Source organism: Sorghum bicolor, chromosome 3, assembly GCF_000003195.3.
Source record: "Sorghum bicolor cultivar BTx623 chromosome 3, Sorghum_bicolor_NCBIv3, whole genome shotgun sequence".
NCBI classification, from domain to species: domain Eukaryota; kingdom Viridiplantae; phylum Streptophyta; class Magnoliopsida; order Poales; family Poaceae; genus Sorghum; species Sorghum bicolor.
In genome coordinates, this window is record NC_012872.2 from 62,337,220 (window position 1) to 62,360,402 (window position 23,183).

Sequence of the window (23,183 nt, forward strand, 5' to 3'; positions counted from 1 at the left end):
AGTTGGCAAGCTCTAGGGCGACGCCTAGCCGGCTAGGAGCAAGCTCCAAGAGTAACAAACTCAAGGCTGCCGGCCAAACGTGAACCAAAAGCTCTTTTTGACACTGGGAATCAATGGATCTGCTCTCCAATCGAAGTTTGCTGCCTTTTCCCTCAAGTTTTGATGGTTGGAATCAAGGATTGGCTTGGGGGGCTTGAGGAGCAACAATGGAGGGAGAGAGAGGTGAGCTCTGGTCTGTTTGCAACGGTTGGAAGCAAGGAAGAAGAGCAGGTTACCGTTTGAGACGGTCTGGAAGGGTATTTATACCCAGCTCTCCAACTGTCACAGGGTAGGGCGGCAGTGCCGCCCTTAGAGGGCGGCAGTGCCGCCCTTGCCTGAACCAGCCTGAAAACACAAAAGTGTAGAGAGAAAGATATGCTGGCTAGGCTTGGGTCTGAGGATGTTGATGAGCTTTTGAGCCTTTGGTTCACAATTTGATCCACAACCTTGGAGTCCCTCTATATAGTACGGCTTTTCCTATACTCAAATTCAAACCGAAAATGAATTAAACCTCCTTTGGAGCTAGGAAAGCCATCCTTTAGAAATGGGGGATCCTCCATGGTATTCAACAACCTCTTTGCTATATTCCCTGCTTGTCATCTCAGCAAAACTCATTAGTTCCCTAATTAGGTGGTCATCAACGCCAAAACCCACAATAGGCTTGATTGCACTTACAGACAGTCACACCCAATTTTTGTGCCATCCGATTCACATTGGGATGCGATGGAGGCCATGTGATTCGTGCCATGCTCGCTGTCTTCTTCCTCGCCCGCGGCCGTCGTCTTCTTCCCAAACTTTAGCAAGCTCTCCCTCTCTTTCTTCTCTAGCTCTGGCGAGTTCTCTCCCAACTCCGACGTGTATAGAAGGGTCCGATTGGGGAAAGGTAGGCGGACCAGGCGATGGGGGTGGGGGTGGTCGGGTAGTTAGGGCCCTAGTGGCGGTGGAGGTGGTCGGATCAGGTGGAGCAGGGTGCCATGGCCGGAGCTCGAAGCTCAGCATTATCGTCGAGCAAGAGGGGGAGGGAAAAAAGGTAGCCGCCATGGGCGTTAGGATTCGCTAAAGCTTTGGCGCGCTAGGGCTATGGCCCTAAGTGCCAGAGAATCAGTGAACCTTAGCACCTGCAACGAGAGTGTGGCCTATAGGGCAGCGATGGGAATTATTGTTTGGACCTAACATCTCCGCAAGAACAATGCCTGGGAAATCATCGAACGACGCGCGAGAGCGGTTAGCAGGTATATGTTAGTTTTTTTCTTCTTTTTCTTATTTTTTCCTTCTTTTTTTTGTTTTCTTTCTTTTCTTTTCTGCTCGTACGGGATGTGAAGAAGTAGGCAGGGACGTCGAGCTTGGCGGTGACATCGAGGGCGTCAGTGCAGAACATGTTGACCACGACAGCGTCGATGACCAGGAGCGTGCGCATGAAGCCTAGAGCGCGGGGTTGGCGACACAAAGCATTGCGTTGTTTGTTTGGTTGATAAGCCATGATTAAAAGTATTGTTCACTAGTTTATTGTAAGAAAAAAATACTGCTGAATGACTGATAGATTCAGTGGATAAGCTTAAGTGAAGAGGCTAGTCGATGCTATGCTGACAAGATTAGGGGCTAGGCCATCATCCTAAGGCACTGTTTAGTTCACCTAAAAATATTTTTTAAAGATTCTCCACCATATTGAATTTTACGGCATATGCATGAAGCATTAAATATAAATAAAAATAAAAATTAATTGCATAGTTTACCTGTAAATCGTGAGATAAATCTTTTAAATCTAATTATTCTAAGAATCCAAATTTTTTTGGGAACTCGCTCACACGGCCGGGCGCTAGCCGCAACCTCTCCCCCGCGTGGCGCTGGGCGTGTTGCGACTTGCTAGAAACGTACTGGTTGTGCGCGAGCGGTGCGTGAAAAGATAAAGGCAACGACATTGGTGTCGTTTCATACGCTGAATTTATGAAAAATTGGAGGAAAATAGATTGAAAGATGAAAACTGTCATGAGATCAAGCAAATGCATGTTTTATATAGGAGTTATATTTGCGAAGCCAACAATTTGGATGTCAAATATGTGAATTGTGAAACCACTTCTTGAATATGAGTCCAACGCACGCGAGAAATTTCAATATTTGGGACTCAGTTCGTGCGTCTTTCAAGATTTAGGATCCAATTTGTATGCCTTTCAAAATATGACACTGAGACTGCGAATTGTTTCAAGATAAGGGATTTTGGCCATTTTCTCATCTTTTTCTTTTTATAAAATGTTTTCACCTTATCTGAACCACCTAAGATGACTAAACTAACCCCGGCTCATTATTTGGCTTTTTTTTTGTTATGGTCTCTCGATGACACTCCCAAGCCAGCGAGACAGACACGCTGCCACTCCTGCAACCCTGACGCTCCCATCCGTGCGGAGTCGCGACGCCAAAACACGGACAAGAGCCGTCCGTGAGGCTTCAGACCCGTATGTGAGACTTCAGGCGGAAACCAGAGATTATGCATGAATCGATCTTGTTTGAGAAAGCAAGGGTAATTTGGTCTTTTCAGATGGTCTGGAGAGGTCAAAAGATTAAAGATAATGAGAAAACAAGAGAACAATGCTGAAATTCTAAATCTTGAAAAAATTTGCGTCTTCAGTCCTATTTTTTGAAAGATCGACGAATTGAGTCCTAAATCTTGCAAGGCGTGCGAATTGAGTCCTAAATACTCAACGCACGCGGCGCGAACCTTATCTCGTCCCGTCGCTCCCCGCCTACGCAGCTCTCTTTCTCTCGGCTTCAACCAGGGGACCTATGCCCTGCTCCCTGCTCTGCACGCCGGCGCCCTGCAGCTTCCCCTCCTCTTCCTCCCAGAACACAGTCGCCCCTCCCCTCTTTTCCTCTCCCTGCTGCGCCAGGAAGGGCGAGCCGCCGCCGCCCCAGTCGGGCAGGCTGGCCGCCGAGCTGCCGCCCTGGCCGGGCAGGCAGGCCGGCGCCGCCGCGCCGCGGCCGGCCAGCTGGCTGGCGCCACTGCCGCTAGGTCGGGCGAGCTGGCTGCAGGCCGCTGCTGCCACGCCTGGGTCGAGTCTCTGCGCTGCGCACCGCTGCCCTGGCCAACCACAGCAGCAGCGCCACGCCACGCTCGTCTCGTGCCGGGATAGGCCTGGACACGGGCCTGATCGGCGTTGTCCTCGTCCGCTCTGCGTCATCCGGTCAGGTTATCCGCTCCTCCGTCTAAAATTGAAATATACTTTGATTTATTAAGTTCAATGGAATGTGCAACTAAAATGTTTAGGCTATCAGTGTACAACTTAAGGGTTGGACGTTTACAGTGTTTCATGTTTTTTCCTTGAATACGCAGGAGCTCTGCATATCATTTTAATTAAGAGAAGCGAGTTTAATTTACAGAGACTTCCAGCCTTGCCGGGCTTACTATTGTGCTACATTTTTGATACTGAACAGTGTTTCATGTTCATTTTCTAACAGATGATTTAGCCATAACCTGTAAAGGATTCTGTACAATATCATGGAACCTGAAAGCAGATGTACAAGATGGGTGCTTAATATTCATAACAGGAGACCCAGTTACCCTGGGCTGCTGGGAATCCAACATGGCTGTTCAGTTGGCTCCTTCTGTTGAAAGCAATAATATATGGACAGCTGAAATAAAGGTAAATCTTCTTTTAACAGTATCATTTGCTGAGCATACCATTTATTGATTAAGCATAATATTGTGTGGATGATAAATCATATTTCAATATTCGAGAAGCATTTTAAGTCAATTATTTTAGAAAATTCATCTTTAGTTGATGTGTCATTTACCAACGATCTTTTAGGTAGTTTAATTTGTTAAGTATGCTGTAGTGGTTCGAAGATGAATAATTACATAGTTGCTGTCACAACGGGAGCATGGGGCACATATAGGTAGGCCATATCACATGGCTTGAAGGGGATTATGGCATTGGAAGTGGAAGATAGATGAGGCAGCCTTTTAGAGCTACACACTATTTTTTAGTTTTCCATGGTGAATGGCCCGATCGCGAAAAAAAAGCCATCATTCTTCGTCCTCTTCAGCATTAGCATGTTTGCATGAGGCAGATCCAAATCCAGGCATCTTCACCTGCTACGGCCAACGCCGTTCGTACACATGGCTGTCATGGAGTCTGCCCAGTCGCCGATTCGTGCGTCGCATACTTCCTGTCCCACCTTCATCGTCGCGCTTGTCATGGGATTCGCCGTCTGCCAGTTTTCATCCGCTCTGGTGTGTGGGGCCATTGCGAGTCTTCTCTGCACCGAGGTGGGGTCTTCATTCGTGTGGGGCTGTCATGAGTCCCCACCTGCAGCCCCGACAAGCACGGTCCCCGTTTCAGGCGCCGCTCTATGGATAGGTATAGAGGGGAGGGTTGGATAGCCTAACTAAAATTTATACAAAGACAAACACTAGGCAAGTGTATTAGTAAAAGAGACGATTCCACTAGCCACTACTCGCCTAGCCTAGTCAAGACAAAGCAAGCCCCCCTATACAATTCTAGTTGCAAGGTTAACTAATTAAGCAAACACACAACTAGAGGTGACACCTAGCAACTAGCGATCTAACAAAGAGAGCAACTAATATACACTAGCCACTAGAGAGCTAAACTAAACTAGCAATTGAACAAGCTAGAGAGCTAGAGGTACACAAATTACACAAGCACAATATATGAATTGTAATTGCAGTGTTATCCTGAGGTTCGGTTGCTTGCCGATAACTTAATCCGTGTTGAGGTGGATCCTTGATCACTGCCTCACTTGGGCATAACTAGAAGCTGGTAGATCACCAAGGACCTCTCCAAATCTTGATTGATTTCACTAGAGTTGGCGCCTTGTTTCCCGACCTCGTGCCAATGTCGTCACCGACAAGTGTATCTACAAGCATAAGTACTACGCTGACGGGTCGCTTGCCAGCCATAAGGCTTGCTGGGTCGTTCGTGGTTACTCCCATTAGCACAACGTGGACTACGACGAGACATTCATCCGTGTCGTCCTTGGCATCACTGCCTCGCAGTGGTGGCCGATCCACCAACTTGATGCCAAGAATGCCTTTCTCCATGGCAGTCTTGAGGAGTCCGTGGTGGCCGATCCACCAACTTGATGCCAAGAATGCCTTTCTCCATGGCAGTCTTGAGGAGTCCGTCTATTGCCAGCAACCTCATGGCTGTGTCGACCCCTCTGCACCTGATCATATCTGTTTTTCGTTGACCCCTCTGCACCTGATCATTGTTTGTTGCAGAAGTCCCTCTATGGCTCGAAGCAAGCTTCCCGTGTGTGGCACTAGTGGTTTGCCATGTATCTTCACCAGCTTGACTTCACGTTCTCCGCCACCGATGTGCCTCTTTATTTATAATCGAGACAGTGTGCCTATTTGCTGCTCTACGCCGATGACATGGCCCCAACGACCTCCTCGGACCTCCTGCATCGCATCCTCCAGGCTGTTGCTCTCGCAGCACCAGTATGCTGTTTAGCTTCTCTAATGTGCAGGCATGTCCGAGTGGAGTATCATCCTACCACAAAGCTTGTGGACTCTAAGTCCAAGCTCTCCGCTATAGATGGTGCCCCAGTTGCCGACCTGTCCGAGTATTGTAGCCTCGCCAGGGCGCTACAAGACCTTACTCTCACCTGCCCCGATCTGGCCTATGCAGTCTAGCAGGTGTGCCTCTTCATGCACGACCCCAGGGAGCCGCACCTTGCCCTTGTCAAATGCATTCTCCACTACGTCAAGGGCACTCTTTCTACAAGTCTACACATCCTTTGTCAAATGCATTCTCCACTACTTTAAGGGCACTCTTTCTACTGGTCTACACATAGGCACCGGTCCTCTCCAGTCTTTCACGGCATACTCTGATGCGGACTGGCAGGGTGCCTTGACTCCTGCCGCTCCACGTCAGGCTGCTGCATCTACCTCGGCGACACCTTGGTTTCTTGGTCGTCCAAGCGTCAGACCCTCTCTCGCTCTAGTGCTGAAGTAGAGTACCATGCCGTCGCCCATGGCATCGCCGAGTGCTGCTGGTTGCACCAACTTCTCACTTTGTCCGCGAGAAGGTCACCCTTGGTGTAGTTTGTGTTTAGCATGTGCCATCCTCTGTTTGCGGATATCATGACTAAAGGCCTGCTTGTACCGGTGTTTGTGTCTGTGAGCCTCCTGCGACGATTGCGCAGGGAGGGGGGATGTTAGATATGTATATATCTAGGTGTTTAATTGTACGTAGCTTACTTATAACTGAAGTAACTTGTTACTATATATATTAATATATGAAAGCCATCCAGCCCAAGGGGTGTGAGGTGTTTTTCCCAATTCTACCGTTTCCCTCCTGTGTGTCTCATGCACTCTATGTATAGTCCCTTTGGGCTTCAATACTATCATCCAATTCAATCTCCCTTATTCATAACACCTCAGACAGAAATTAGGAGCTTTATCAGTTTTTTTTAATATCCAACTGGTGCTGGTTAGCACATAAGACAAACCGTGTTACTGTATTCTTCTTTGGGAAAATATTGGGTGCAAACCACCCTCTTAGTGCAATCATGAAAACCATTCCAAAACCGTACTTAGAGGTTTCCAAAAATTACTAAACGATGCACATTCATAGTTCATCCATAGATGTACGTTGTAGAAAAAGTCGGGAGGCAGAATTATTGTGTAAAAATTCATACAAAAATGACAAATTTCATATGTATTTGCACTAGAAGACAAAATTCCTGGGAATTGAGTTTTGTTTCCCAACTTTTGCTACAATGTACGTCAATGAATGAACTATGGATGTGCATCGTTTCGTAATTTTTGGAAATCTCTAAGTATGTTTTTTAGAAGGGTTTTCACGATTGCACCAAGAGGGTAGTTTGCACCCAATATTTTCCTTCTTCGTTTAACAAATGACATGTTCACTAGCTACTCATGGAAACAATTCACTCACTACTTGTAGAAACAAAATAGTTCAATAAGGAAACATTCATTTATCAAGGACAGATAAAGTAAATTCTACAAATATTTGGTGAGTTTGATGAATGCCATGTTGATTTAACTGTTTTTGGAGCTCTTATATCTTCTTTTACTTTTGGAGCATCACATTCTTTATTCTTTCAGGTACCATATGGAGTGCATTTCAAATATAATTATTTTGTTCGAGAAGAAATGGGTTCCTCTTCTGATATTATATGGAGGCCAGGTCCGGTATACTCCTTATCAATACCTTCAGTTGGCCAGAAAAAGCAGGTCATTGTTGTGAAGGACCTATGGATGAAAGCCAGTCTAGCAGGTCTTCCTACTCCTTCATGGGGATCATGGCTGATGGAAGCTGGTTCTCTTGGGGGTGAACTTTTTGATGGTGGAAATAATCAGAGCATTGTGAAAGATCACTCTGCCAGGGATACATCAAATCAAGGTTTATCTGTAGGTAATGTTACATTACCACATCTTCTAGAAAGTAATAGTTAATTGTCTATTTAGCGGTTCTGAACACTTAAATATTTCCAGTGAATTTGTAGGTGATCATATTATATTCAAGCTTGGGAATGGCACACCTTTACATGCAAAACTGTTGGATAATCAATCTAGCATCATGCACAACTCTGTAACTGAAATACCAAATGCCAGTTATATAAGTCAACATGGAAGGTCTCAAATCGTAGAGGAGCCATGGATTCTTGAATCAATTGTGGCTGCAAAGAAACCAGTTGCAAAAGTCAAAGATAAGAAAGGGCAAAAGAAGTTTGTAAATTATAAGCACACTTTGAGTGGAGTTAGTAAAAACATGCATCAACAGGATCAGCCTGTTGAAGAGCCATGGTTATTTCAATCTATGTTTGAACTAAATGAAACTATAGTCCATGCTAATGGAAAAACAGAAGCAAGGGATATTATCGGAAAATTAAGGAAAATAGAAAAACCTCCAACACCTTTGGATGAGAGTAAGCCGAGTGGTGGTGAACCTTCATCAAGAGTTATACTTATGAACTCCTCTGTCTGCACTATTCAGAGAATTGCAGTATTAGAAGATGGAAAACTAGTTGAACTCTTGCTGGAACCCATCAAGAACAATGTACAGTGTGATAGTATTTATTTAGGTGTAGTAACAAAGCTCGTTCCTCATATGGGAGGAGCATTTGTAGATATTGGAATTTCAAGGCCTTCACTTATGAGCATAAAGCAAAACCGAGATCCTTTTGTGTATCCTCAAGTTTTTAAGAACCGAGGAACAGATCCTATTGATGATTCTTATTGTAATGAAGAGAACCTTCCAACTTATGAAAACGATGATGATATGAGTGATGACGAGTTTGAAAATGAAGAAACTCATGATGGTTCATCATTTCCAGTTGAGAATATTACAGATAATGAAGAAGCTGTGGTGCTAGCATCTGATGCTAAGATAAACAATGTCGATGGTGATGAATTTGACAGCATTTCTGTTTATGACGAAGACAAGGATGAAGAAAATGATCACATGGAAGATGAATATAGTGAGGACATACTGCAAGGAGATCAATCAGAAATTTCCAATGATCTTAAGACTTTATCTTCAATTCAACATGCTTTAAGAGAATCTAATGATGACACAAATGGAAGCAGGTGGTCTCAAGTTCGTAAGGGCACAAAAGTTATGGTTCAAGTTATCAAGGAAGGATTGGGTACGAAAGGTCCAACACTTAGTCCATTTCCATGCCTGCGAAGTCGATTTTGGGTATGTATGTATGATCATGGGGCTACCCTTGGTGCTCTTCCATAATTAAAGTTAGTGTGCTTTGCAACCTTTTAGAATACGCCATTGAAATATGCATGTGGTACAAAGAAATATTTCTGAAAATAATGTTTATATATTGACTAATGTAGCTGATTCCCACATGGGGTGTGTAGGCATTGTTTTCCAATTGTGATCTTGACATGATGTTGTCAAATGACACAGTGAAATATAAAGTACTGTGCTAATTGATAAGTATTGTAGTAGAATCTTCCTTTTGAAGGAAATGACAAGAGCTCTGCCTTATCAATCATAGAGAGTTCAAAACAGATCTTGCATGATGGTTGTGACTAAAGCAAAATTTCAACCACATATGTCTTGTTGTGACTATGGCAAATAGGGACCATCATCACTACAACTTGAGCAATAGAAAAACTACAAAACAACAAAGCTAGTAATAAGCAGTTAAAGGCCTTTTGAAAACCACAATGCTTTGTTAGGTGTCTTCCTTAACTTTTGAACACCGTATCTTGAATGATAAGGAACTTTTTCTTGGAGTTCGTAAAAAAAAACACTATTTTCAACAAAACAGATATGTGATTCATTGATTTATTGTTTATACATTAACTAATTATGCATCATGATGACATGCTAAAATAATATTATAATGTACATAACTTTTTTCAGGTAGCTAACAATAGATCAAGTATTGTTCTTTTTACATTTCATCTTGTTCCTCAAATTAAAATAAATCCACACTACTTGCAAGAAATTTTAGGATTAACTTCAGCGGTATACCTTTTGAGTTTGCAGATATTGGTTTCCCGTGGCAACAAAGTTGGGGTATCCAAAAAGATTACCGGAATAGAGCGCACCAGGTTAAAGGGCATCACGAAATTACTGCGACCTCCTGGATTTACTTTGACGGCTCGTACAGTTGCAGCTGGTCATTCCTGGGAGGAACTGCAGAAGGACCTTGATGGCTTGCTATCTACCTGGAAAGGAATAACTGAGCATGCTCAATCTGCTGCCTTGGCTGCTGAGGAGGGTGTGGAAGGTGCTGTTCCTGTAATGTTGCACAGAGCAAAGGGTCAAACTTTATCTGTTGTTCAAGATGATTTTAATGAAAAGGTGAATCACTTCATGTTGCAATCTACTCACATTAGTTTGATATTTAACCTAACCAATCTTTTTTTAAACTCTATTCTGCATTTAGGTCAAGAGACTGGTTGTGGATTCTCCTCGAACATATCATGAGGTAAGTAACTTCACAGCAGCAAACACTTAGGTTATCTAAACTCATGAAGAAATATTTATTTGCATAATTTCTCTTGACATGCATGCCTGAGTTGGTATTAGGAATCCTAAACAGTATAACTCTAGAAACAAATCTATTTGATGGTTTTTTTTGCACATGAACAGGTCTATATCTGATATTAATATATCTGATATTAATTTAGTTCTGCAATTTAATATTTAAATGCCATACTGTTCCATCTAAACTGATTCTGATTAGTTAATGTATAAACAATAAAACAACGACCATGCTTTGCTAGGTGTCTTCCTTAACTTTTTAAAACCGTATCTTGAATGACGAGGAACTTTTTCTTGGAGTTCGTAAAAAAAAAATCACTATTTTCAACAAAACAGATATGTGACTCATTGATTTATTGTTTATACATTAACTAATTATACGTCACTGTGAATGACATGCTAAAATATTATTATAATGTATAAACCTGGTTGTCTTTCTTGTCTTCAATATTGGTTCTGTAGATTTTCTTCCTTACATTGTAGCAAAGTGTTATAAAACATGCTGTTATGGGCAATCGACTGTGTAGTTCAAATCTCAGTCATGTTTGACTAAGCAACCCAACCCGAAGGCAAGCGTGAGATACTTCAAGGAGAGCACCGTGACAAGTGAATGATTTGCATTCGTGAGGATGTGGTACATATACGCATCGTGGCATTGGCATGATTGTAGAGGCTACTGACAAGGCCACAATCTAATGTGATATACATTGAACACAATTTTTTCCTAATCAGCTTAGTTATTCCTGTAGGGAGCAAATCATTCAGGCAAGCATAGAAGCTGCATGTTCTGCATGCTTATGTAGTAGACCAGACAATTTATCGTGCCAGATGAGCACTACTAGGGGTGCCCAATCAATCCATCTAACACCCTCGTGTAGTCAGAGCGGGAGGAAGTCGAACTTGAGACTAGTCCAAAACTTTGTGAAGACGGATGTAGGGAGGCCCTTGGTGAAGATATCTGTGAATTGCGATGTAGTAGGGACATGCAAAACATGAATATGACCAAGAGTGCACGCTCACGAATAAAGTGTAGATCTATCTCCACAGATTTAGTCCGCCGATGATGAACGAGGTTGCTGGAGAGGTAGACAACACTCACCTAACCACAATAGACCAAAGCAGTTCACTGAAAAGGGGTGTGAAGCTCCATAAGCATCTCACGCAACAAGGGTGCTGTTTGGTTGCATCGTGTAAACGTTGTGCGATGATGGTGAACATGTTTGCCGGTCATATAAATAACATTGACATTGTCACAGTAGACGACTGTCGTGGTGAAGCTCCTGCAGCAGTTGGTGAAGCCAACAACACTCGGCAATGGCGTGGGCGATAGCACGGTACTTGGCCTCCTCACTAGAATGAGACTTAGTGGACTGCCGTTTGGAGGATTAGGAGACCAATTTATCACCAAGGAAAATGCAGTGTGGAGCGTCGGGAATTTGGACAACCTGCCAGTCTGCATCAGAGTACGCTCTGGACATGACTAGCCAATGTGGAGACTAGTGTTGAGGGTGCCATTGACGCAGCGGAGGATGCGCTTGACCAGCGCAAGGTGAGGCTCATGCGAGGCTGAACAGCGTATGCCAAATCTGGACGAGTGAGCGTCAGATACTGAAGTGCACCCGCAAGACTGGTGTCAGCGATTGGTGCGCCATTAGCGGCGACAAGCTTGGAACGAGCGTCCACATGTGTCGCCATAGAGTGTCACTCTGCAAGACTCTGTTATTCTGTCGGATCAGCAACACTCTGCAGGACTCCTGTGCCATACTAAGTAGATGCAAATGAGAAAAAGTTAGAAAGAGTTGAGAAGTTGTGAGAATTGAGGCGCAAAGGAAACTTTGATAAATAGTCTCATCAAGAATGACCAAATAATACTTGTAGCCAGAGACGCTAATGACAAGTGATGTCCGCAGATCACAATTTATAAGATAAAAATTATGCGTGGCACGAGATACTGACACATGAAAAGGAACACAAACATGACGACCAAGCTAACAAAGCATGACACAAAGAGGTGATGGTGTTCTTATTACATACAGTAACACATAAGAGCTAACTAGCTTTTCATGACCAGGATAGCCAAGGCGGCAATGCCAAAGGGAGGCGGTCAAAGTGACATGAAGGGTGCTGGCGTCAGGGAGGAAGAAAGGGTAGAGTGGCCCAGAGCTATACCAGCAGGGTCAATTCAGCAAAGCAATTGTTGTCAGAAGTAAAGTGGTGCACAGAGATAAGGTTCTTAATAAGGCTAGGTGCAACTAGAACATTAAGATGCAAGGAATCGGAGTGCAATGGTGCAAGTAGAGTTAACAGTGAGTAAAGACCCATTATTGACAACAATAGATGAAGGAATAGGAAACTATATGGGGAGGAAGTATGGAAAAGGATAGGGATACCACTGTCGGAAGTCATGTGAGAGGTAGCACCTGTGTCGAAGTACCACTTGGTCTGCTGGGGAGGCATCAAGAACATCGTATTGAATTTGGCGGAGAGAACTTGCTGATCCGAGTAGGGTTGTCCAATCGTTGGGTTGAGGATGGTCAAGGGAGACCACTGTCGAGCCCTGCCACAGAAGGTTTGTTGCGCCTGAAGAGCCTGTTGCTGTGGTGAAGTAGGAGGTAGTGCTGGGCCAGGCAGTCGACAGGTAGGAAGGCGTGCCATAGGAGGCCTGAGACCGGGTGACATCTGAATGGACCCGCACCAAGAGGGCCAGTGGGAGAGCTGCCAGGACCCAGAGGAGGAGTGCCATGGTTGCCAGGCTAGGGCTGGCTATTCTGGCCAGTGGGGCGCTGCTGATAGTGTTGATTGCGCGGCCGTCGCAGGTATTCAAAGGAGCACCCTTGTGCTTGAGGTAGGATGCTGCTGTTGGACACAACCGCAATTGGAAGAGCCGCCGAAGGCACTGGTGGGCGGCTTATGTTGGCCACTAGTGGTGGCAATGAAGGTTGACGAGGCGAGGAGTGTCGAGGAAGGAGGGAAACGGCTGAGTGCTCTAGAGATACAGTCCGATGGCAGTGTACTTCTCGTTCAAGCTGTGGATGAGGTTGAGAACAAGAGCACAGTCCTAGATGCGTTCGTTGAGGTTGGCAATGGTGTCAACCATGCCCATGCCCTTGAGATTGCAGTAGTAAGCAGTCAGATAGAGTACCCTGTTGTCACGATTACCAACGAACTGGTTCTCATCAGTGGAGATCTTGCCATAGAGCTAAGAGAGAGTGATGTAGTCCATGGGCATCCAATCGATAAGGGTGGCGTCAGGGTTGTCAGCGAGGATGTGGTCGGAGAGGGCAAACTTGCCGAGGGTGGCGAGGAATTGGCCACGCCACTTATAATTGCTCAGGGAGAGGTCAAGACTATCGGCACAAGAGTGCGGATGTTCTGAACAGAGAGCTTGAGTGTGGAGGTTGGTCACGACAGTAGCCTCGTGAAGAAGAAGAGCCGCTTAAACATCGGGCGACGGTGGGGACTCCTAGTGACTGAACCAGTGTGGTGCAACAGGAGGGCAAGGGCTGCATGGACGAGGGCATTGTGCACGTGAACCTCAGTGGTGTTACGTTCTGTGGCAGCAAGAGCAGAATTGCATTCGGCGGCGTTGGCCTAAGCAAGCACGTCAGCACGTGTCTTTGTGGCGGTGGCCAATGGTTCACCTAGGCATCAACGGCAGCAGGAAAGGTAGCTGAGGGAGAGGATCAGATCGATCTAGTCTCTTGTTACCATGTAAGGTGGGAGAATATGCAGGAATATTAGATTAATTATCTTGAGTACTAGGTACATGTATATGTAACTATCCTCCAATATCTTTTCTGAATACAACTCAATCTACAGGTGTGCCAGACTTAGTCCAAGTCAACATATCTACTTGGGGGACTGGCTGGGCTAGGCCTGCATGGCCAGCCCAATTCCATTTATTTGTCTAACACACTCTGCCATGCCAACATTATGAAGAATGTCTATCATTTGCTATTGCTGAGAAAGGAAGAGCCCGTCGCCATGCTGCTGAATGTGCAGCATGAGGAAGTGATGAAGAGCGCTGAGATCCTTCGTAGAGAACTCAAGCTGAAGGGCCTCAATCACCCTCCAGTGTGCCAGCAAGGAGTGAGGATACTGTGAGCACTTTGTCATCCACATACAAGAGCAGATACACCATGTCAGCACCATGATGGTAAATGAACAGCGACATATCAGACTTGGCCTCAAGGAACCCTAGGGTGAGGAGGTGAGCACTGAGCAGCAAAGCGGCTGTTCCAGGCCCGTGGCGCTGGTTTTGAACCTTAAGAGTGATATGTTAAGGGCTTAATTCCGGGTGAGTTGGGTCCTCATACCTCGAAGCCTTTGAGTAGTAGACCGTCTTGGACAGCATCCCGTGCACAAAGATGTTCTTGACATCGAGCTGATGAATAGGCCAATGGCGGGGCAAAGCTAAGGTCAGAACAGTGTGAACTGTCGTCGGCTTTACCACCGGACTGAATGTCTCGCCGTAGTCAACACCGGGCCATTGGGTAAAGCCACAAAGAACCCCACAGTCCAATAAGGCAGTAGCGTGCTAGAAGACCCACTTGCCTAAGAGAATGTTCTTCCTCCATAGCAGCCTGCCATTTGGGATCAGCAAGGGTGCTGCGGAAAGTCTTCGGAATGGGCGCCAGTGGCTGCATACAAGGCATAGGCAACAATCTAATGTGATATACATAGAATTACATAGAATACAAACTTCCTAATCAGCCTAGTTGTTGCAGTAGGGAGCAAATCAATCAGGCAATGCAATGAACATAGAAGCACGCATGCCGTGCATGCTGCAGGGGTGCCCAATCAGTCCATCTAACATGCCTTATAGCCTAGGATGATCGGGCCGAGGGCTGCCCCCTCTTCCCCTCACTCTCCTTTCCTTAATATTCACCGTCGAGTCATCAAAGCCGTCAACTAATTCAGAGAGTCTCGGCTGGCCCGGTCGCCCTATGCTACTGGTGCTTCCAAAGGCGAAGCTCTCGTCTTTGGCGACCAGCAAACAGAGGGCTAAATCCTTTAATTTTGAAGCAAGGGATGAGTGCGAAAGTCGTTGCGCTCCCGTACACGTGCATACTCTTGCTCCGTCGCGCGTTAGTACAATAACGCGCAGCTGTTTTCTTGCTGTCTGCCTGGATGCCTAGGCGACATTTTTGAAACATAGCAGTTAGTATAAAGAAGGACTACGAATTGTAGAATATCTTGGCGTACCCTGTTGGTTTCTTTGCACTGTTCATCATTAATCCTTATGCAAAATTATTTCTTAAATCTTGTGAAGCATATAATTTTCCTGTTTGTGTTTAGGTTACAAGCTATCTTCAAGAAGTTGCACCTGAGCTCTGCAGCCGAGTTGAGCTTTATGAGAAAAGAAAACCTATATTTGATGTATATAACATCGAGAAGGAGATAGACAGCATCCTTTGCAAAAGGTGCTATTTCATTGTTTCTATATTATTTCATAGTTCCTGTTGGTGGAATTCTTTTCATTAGTAATCATTTTTATGGTAGTTTAACTCATCATTTTGTGTGCTGTAATTCTTTTTAAGTAGTGCATCTGTAGAACAAAACTTAAAGTTACTGTACCTTCTACTTTGTTTGGTAGATCTATTACAAGAAATGCTTTAAGATGATTTTGATATTAGAATAAGGAATAAATCCATTTCTGTTCCTCAACCCTTGTTTTAATCTTGCACCCTAATTATCTATACTGTTTGATTTTGATCTCTGAACTCTTTTTGTTGGTTTTGGAGTGATGTGGCAGGAGTTTTTCCTTCGTTGCCGGTTTTCCTTTTCCTTTTTTTGCCAACGCCATGATGTCCTGGGGCAGCGTGTCCTTTTCTCTCTTCTCTCTTTCCATGGCCAGCCGATTTGCTTCTGTGTGAATGAAGAAAAAAAAGTGGCAAAAAGAAAAGATAGAAGAGAGGGAATTGCAGTTGGTCTTAGGCCACATCATAATTTTGGTGGCAGAAAACCACCCACTTACAGGAAAAAAAACCCACTTCCAGTAAAAACCACCCGTTTCATATATAGAATCAGTTGGATAGCATGTGCAGTAACATGGCTGCGTAGAGCAAGCCAGTATGGGATTAGCAGAATAAGATTTACCAAGTACATTTTCAGTTAACATCATGAAAAAAGCTATCAGACAAATAGAAATATATCTTGGCCTGATGATTACTAGCACGTCTACTACTATAGGATGTGGATTGAACAATTAGAGCCTTGGAAAACATATGTGGATTTGGGGTAGTGTCCAAAATCAATGACACAGGGTTGTCAATTTTGTGGGCTTAATTTTTACTCATTGGTGTTGAAATATACTGAGCAGTAGCACAAGCACCTTCTCAGTGGGGAAAAGCATCTGTTGATGGAATTATTGAGTTGGTTTGTGACTTCACTAAGATATGCGAGTTCTGAAGTGCAATTAGTTAGACTTTTTTTTGTGCGAGCCAAAATCAAGATTAGTGAAACAAGCCAAAATCAAGATTAGTGAAACAATAAGGACAATTTTTCTGAGGGGAAATAGAGTAGGGGGGGGACCCTACTGAGCATTTTATTAAAAGAGAATTTAACAGAGAATAAAGGAGTTACGAAATGCAAGACAACCTGTATTGGTGAAAAGTAGAAAAAATGGCATGCAACAGGCAGCCAAGAGTGAGAGAAAAAGTGCACATGAGCAAGTTAATCGAGCTTAGGCATAATTAAATTGAAGATCTGAGGTTGTGGTTGAACCTGTGAAGCTGAAGGATAACTTCATCCACACATTATTCCATATAAAAAAAATCAGTTTGCAATATTTTAATATACAATAGACAGGTATGACACTATAGGCTCATAGAACTTACTTTCACTAATGGCTACTATTGCTTTTTTAACCCAATATTTCATACTCTTGTCGGGTTTCATCTATAGAACCCCACAGCCCTGACCTAGGACTCATTCATTGGGGCAGCAGGCTAGTCAGCGCCATGTAAGACATACCCCTGGCACCTGCTGTCCCCTACAACCTCAACTCATGGCAGGGAAGGGATAAAAATCTATTTAGATTTGGTGAAACTCCATCGAACGCTCAGCGATTTCTTTGGTGCTAGTGTCCAAGCTCCTAAAATGACGATAGAGTTCAGGCTTTTTCTTGCCGATCCATCAACAGCCTTGCTGGCCCTGTCCCTCCAGCCCTCAAAGGATGTTTCACCAAGCTGGGATGAGAGGTTTTGCATGCCAACTTTCTGCAGCATGCCAAACCAAAAATCTCGTGCAAAAACACAGTCCTCCAAAAGATGATTTATAATGAAGGCAACAAGAGGGATGATGAAGACCCCCCTTGCTAGCCTATCTTCTGTCCAGCACCTGTTGTGTGTGACAATCCACATAAAGAAGCAACACTTGCCCGGTGCCCAAGTCTTCCAGATCCTCTCCCAAGAAAACAATCTCACTGATCCCTGGAAGAACCCCTATAAGCTGACTTTGCCATGTACTCACTTGAGTTGAGTTACCAAATATGAGAATCGTCAACACCTGGCTGTAGTTCCACATTAGACAGAATGTCCATAGTTCAAGGAATTCCACAATGACATTCACTCAAAGTGCACCTACAAATCCGAGATCCACCTCTGGTTTGTGAGACCTTTATATATCATCTTGGTAAAATCAGTGTGAACCAGATGTTTGTCACTACGGAACACAGTTCTGTTTTGTTGCTCTGAAACAAGATATCTAATTGAGCTGAGCTGCTTAAAGTTCAAAATTCACTTTTAATTTAAGTTTATGTGTTGACCTCTAAGCTGTTGTAAGCTGTAAAGTAGTTTGTGTAATATTGTGTTTTTTACCCTTGTGGCAGGGTACCACTATGCAATGGGGGTTCTCTGGTCATAGAACAGACTGAAGCTCTGGTGTCAATCGATGTGAATGGTGGTCACAGTATGTTTGGTCAGGGAACATCACAGGAGAAGGCTATTTTAGAAGTCAATCTTGAAGCTGCAAAGCAAGTATGTGATTTATCTTGAAATTTACTGGGAAGTAGCTTGATTTGCATTGTTTTCAAATTTTCCTTTTCAAGGATAATTCACCTTAACCATTTTTCACTTGGTTTTCATTTTTTGTCACCTTTTTTCTGAGCTCATCTATCTCATAAGAAATGCATGGCATAGTTCACTCATGAATTACAAATTGTTTACTCTTATGAACTGTTGATGTACCTCTATATTCATTACAACCTTACTAAATTAAGCTGGCATCCACACTGAACGCAATGGAATTGCATGGTAAGACTGTAGATTGATTATGGGCCATGGAGTGCATGTACATATGCAAGGAAGATCTAGGGTTGGTTTGTAGCTGTAGAAGTATCTTCCAGAAGCAAACAAACTTCAGCAGACAAAGGATCCACCTGACCTGCGGCAGCAGCAAGGGATGAATTGTGGGCTGGGCAGGCCAGGTCTTCTACAGAGGCATGAATGCTGGGAAATCGAGTGTCTGGCCCGATGGGCTGCAGGTCACCCAGAGCTGCAACAGTAGTAGCATCACCTACCATGGAGCTCAATGGGGGCCGTGAGCAGTCTTGAAACGATCCATCCACGGCAGGAACAACAGGTAGCCGAGGAGGTCAGGAGACGCATCGTGATCTTTCAGAAGCAAACGAACTTCAGCAATGAGGGGATCCACATGAGAACCTGTGTCGTATTGGCCCACCATCGCAGCAAGAGATGAATCATGGGCTGGGCTAGCCAGCACTTCAACAGAGGCATGAATGCCTGTTTCCTTAATGACCTGGGCTTCAATGCAGTTCTCGACCAACGAGGAGTCGCCCGGCCATGGCGATGCATCCGCATCCCAAGCAGCCTACTCGTGCCAAATGAATTGAATACGTCACACCGGACCCAACACGAGGATGCCCCAGGGTCGCATGCCCATGCACAGCTCGAGGGTCCCCTCCAGGGTGAAGACGCCTGATCGTCGCCTCCATTGGAAGCCAGTCCAGGACGTGAACCAGTGGACGGGGTACGCTGATGCCACTGATTACCGTTGCCCTGAGCACCACTGGCCGGAGGAGGGGACGGGGCAGGATCCTCTGCCGGTGTCGGGGAGGCAGAAGTCATTATGCTGACGGGGTAGTAGTGTAGTACAAAGCACGCAACACTGGCGGGCCCTCGACGAACGCTGGTGTCGGCTCTTGAATCAGCAGGTCCAGGGACGCTGGGATAAGGTCTGGCTCCATGCACCAGGCCATGAGACGGAAATTATCCCACGGGTTGATCGTATCAGGAAGAATTCCTCGAATCAGACAAAATTCATCTAGCAGCTGCTCAGGAGTCTAAGCTCCCAAGCATGTGCCGGGATGCCACTGATCGTAACCTTGACCGGCCGTGAGTTGAAGCAGGAAATAACCTGCTGTCATATTTCTAAGGGAACATGTTGAATTCTTGCTGTCATATTTTTAAGAGATTCGTTACATCTTCTGCATAGGGTGACACTATAGTTGAAGCAGGAAATATTTTGTAAATTTGAAGTTCATTAAAAATTACGAATAACCATGAAAAAAATTCTGAATGCAGATTGCCCGTGAGCTGCGCTTGAGGGATATTGGTGGCATTATAATTGTGGATTTTATCGATATGTCAGATGATTGTGAGTATGATTTCAGATACAATCTGATAACTGATGTCACAAAACTGAATGTTCAAGTTTCTCCATGTGTGCTTTTGGTGCCAATCTCCTAATAATATCTCTTAAAAGTATAAAGGATTCTGGTACCTATACACTACAGTCCTCTTTGCTACAATGTACTACCTCTGTCCCAAATTAAATCAACTTATAGAGTTGTCCTAAGTCAAACTATTTTATTTTGACCATATTCATAGAAAAGGTCACCAAATTAGTGTTACTTATTTGTGTCATAGATGTGGTTACCCTTTCCTAGGATGATTATAGGAATTGATTTATTTTAGGATGGAGGGACTGGTTTTATACTTCATGGGAATTTTTATTGATACATGTGTTTGCAGTTTTCATGGGCTTGGACCGTACAAACTATACTCTTTCTTTATGTTTAAACCTTGCTTCATTCAGTCATTCATTGTATAAGAGTTTTTTATTCTCTTTTTTTCTTCTTAATGCAATGATACGTAGCACTCCTGTGTATTTGAGGAAAAAAACAGTAAGATTTCATATATGATAGCATATATAGTGGTCATGAAAGGGTAAAAAATTTGACGACATTGACATAACTCTTCACGGGGTGACATTGTAGCACCCTAAGAGTTGTAGCAGTAGCTGCGCTCTCTTTATGAAGTGAACGAACTACTTATGGGTTAAAAGTGTTTAGATATTACTTGCCTGTAATATTTAATTGAGCTGAGTGAATTTTGATCAATTTTCGTTCAGTATGTTCCCTATTGGAATATCTGGTACATTCCATAATTTTTCTTTGCATCAATCAAGGGATAGTTTGGCATGAATGTAATTGGGATGTTTAAGACTGGTGCTTTAACTCCAAAAGGCAACATGTCTTAGTTAGAGCATCTCCAAGGGCCTCTCCAAATCAGTTTTGCATTTGAGGTTATTTGCAAAGTCTCAAAACAAAATGCAAAGCCTAAAAAGATGCCTATTCCAAGGGCCTTTGCAAAACTGACTTGGCATACTCTATTTTGCCAAACCCAGAGTCCTCTGCATAAATGCCAAGTTGGGAGGAAGATTTGCAAAGTTTGCACAAATGCAAAACTCATTTGCAAAACCATTGGAGCCCCCTTTTTGTGGTTTTTTGCAAATTACCAAATGCAAAACTGATTTGGAGAGGCCCTTGGATATGCTCTTAGCACCACTAATAGAAAATGATAATGATGCAAACTTTTTTTATTGCTTCTCCTTCCTCATTGTCACTGATGCCACATTTTCTTCCAGCAAACAAAAGGCTAGTATATGAAGAAATGAAGAAAGCAGTAGAAAAGGATCGATCGACAGTTGGTGTTTCAGAACTATCAAAGCTAGGTTTGATGGAAATAACTAGAAAAAGGGTATGTTCACCAGCTTCATAAGTCACACAATGCCATGTTCATGGATTTCTTTTTGTATCACATGCGATATGTGCATTAATTTTCCTATCACATTAATTTTCCTCAGCTAAATAGTGTCCATTGTTGGTATAACTAAGCCCTGCAAGATTCTCTCTAGGGAAGAGGTCAGATGGCACAACCAAGTTTAAGGCCCAGAACAAGTGTGCACTTTTCAAAACTTGGTTCTCAGTGCCCAAGCTGCTTACTTCTTTCTTCTTAATTGGCATGCCACATAATCAAATACTGTTATGTGGCACTAGGGATGAAACCGGATCGGATACAATGATCTTGTATTCTATCCCATATTTTTTCTCGGAATTCGGAACCAGATACAGATCATGTAGGATATGTCAGATATTGATATCTATCTCATATACATATCAGAAATCCGATTTTGAGTATTCGGATTCGGATACGATACGGATACTAATCAAAAGTTCAAATTCGGATATGAACTATCCATATAGGGTTTTAACCATTTCGGGACGGATGGGTATTGGAAATACCTGTCCCATTTTCATCCCTACGTGGCATTCATTAAATGCATATGATACTAACAAGGGACTCAGATGTCAAAAATAATAATTTAGGGGCCTAGCTGGCGCCCTAAACAAGTTTAGGGACTGTCTTTGATTTATTATTGGCTCATCCCACGATAGTTGATTTTATGATGGTAGTGTTAAAATGACTTATTGTTGTTTGCAGGTCCGACCAAGTGTTACTTTCATGATCAGTGAGCCATGTACATGCTGCCATGGTACTGGTCGTGTGGAAGCTCTTGACACATCCTTTTCAAAGATCGAACGTGAAATATGTCGACGTCTTGTAAGTCCTAAAGACTAATTACATTTTTATTTTTCTTGTGTGTTAGCAACAGTATCAACTACTGATTTAATGCAAACAGGATTTATATGATGCATAACCGCATCTCCCACCCTAACTAGTTGAACTAGGCTCACTTCTGTTAATCTCGTTCAATGAACCAGGCTACCTCACGACGAAAATCAGACCCTGAGAAACCAAAATCATGGCCAAGATTTGTGCTTAGAGTGGATCATGAGATGTGCACGTATTTGACGTCAGGAAAGAAGACAAAACTAGGACTCCTGAGTAGCTCCCTTAAAGTGTGGATTTTGTTGAAGGTACAATCTTCTGCTAGTGCCGCCTCGTATGTGTTCTTAGTATGGTTCATTTATATTTATACTCTGAGTTTCTGAGGTAGCTAACATCTTTAAATACATTACATTCAGATTGCCAGAGGTTTCTCCCGTGGTGCTTTTGAACTACTACCATACTCAGAGAAAGAAAATTGTGCAGAGAAAGAAACGTCATCAGAATTGCCCCAGAAAGAGGGGAGGCCCAAGCTATCTGTTTTTCCTATCAAGAAGTGGATGAGCCGGGCAAAGCGTGCTAAGTGATTCTCTTTCAAAAGCGTCAATTTTATTAGCATGGGGTCTTCCTTGCTATTCACAGCTTAGAACGAGCAAAGATTCAGGAAGAGGGTCATGCTTTTCATTCACGGAGATCCCAGCGTCGGATATCTAGATATCTCCCGACTAGCTTTTGTTTACAGTATTCTTAAGTTTGTGATGCAAAATACCTAGGATTTAGGATGGAAGAAAGAGTAGAAAACATTTTAGGAAGGAAACTAGACAGATTTATGTAGGACGCTGTCAGGGTAGATGTTGCTCTTATGCTTTAGAGCAGTTGAACTTGGGAGACCGAGTAATTCCAGTGATTTTTTTAATTCGTTTTTGAGACCCTATATTCAAATTTTGTGAGCATGTTCGCTTATCTAAAAAGCCATAGCTCTGATTTGTTGTGAGAGAAAAATACTGCTGAACGACTGACTGATTTGGCAAATAAGTTAAAGCAAACATGCCTCAATAATTTGTTTTTTGCTAGATTTCTTTTGATCTGCGACAAATTCGTTCCGACACTGAAAGGCTTGCGGTCTTAAAAGAGTACCTCTGTTGAGAGCAGATAACGTATACGCCATTTACCAATTTCAAATCATTTAGGGACTAGACTAATTTAGGCATACGCTCGAATTCTTGATTATTTATGGAACTGATATTGGGAAATGGCTTGTTGATTTCAATTTTGTTTT

At 43.6% G+C, this 23,183-nt stretch overlaps 1 protein-coding gene across 1 annotated transcript; it reads left to right on the top strand.

The window, feature by feature from the left end:
* Nucleotides 2,749-22,977, top strand: LOC8075550 (ribonuclease E/G-like protein, chloroplastic). Its single transcript, XM_021457289.1, has 13 exons — nucleotides 2,749-3,220; nucleotides 3,490-3,674; nucleotides 7,124-7,433; nucleotides 7,525-8,720; nucleotides 9,531-9,848; nucleotides 9,934-9,975; nucleotides 15,330-15,454; nucleotides 17,863-18,010; nucleotides 19,577-19,649; nucleotides 20,922-21,034; nucleotides 21,779-21,898; nucleotides 22,060-22,215; nucleotides 22,324-22,977. The coding sequence occupies exons 1-13, from the start codon at nucleotides 2,818-2,820 to the stop codon at nucleotides 22,489-22,491; spliced, it is 3,357 nt and encodes a 1,118-aa protein (XP_021312964.1). The 5' UTR covers nucleotides 2,749-2,817; the 3' UTR covers nucleotides 22,492-22,977.

Bases quoted from the DNA above. Each gene is read 5' to 3' on its own strand.
- LOC8075550 (XM_021457289.1), top strand. From the start codon at position 2,818: ATGCCCTGCTCCCTGCTCTGCACGCCGGCGCCCTGCAGCTTCCCCTCC. The intron at 3,675-7,123 runs GTAAATCTTCTT...TTATTCTTTCAG, and splicing joins TATGGACAGCTGAAATAAAG to GTACCATATGGAGTGCATTT. The intron at 7,434-7,524 runs GTAATGTTACAT...GTGAATTTGTAG, and splicing joins AAATCAAGGTTTATCTGTAG to GTGATCATATTATATTCAAG.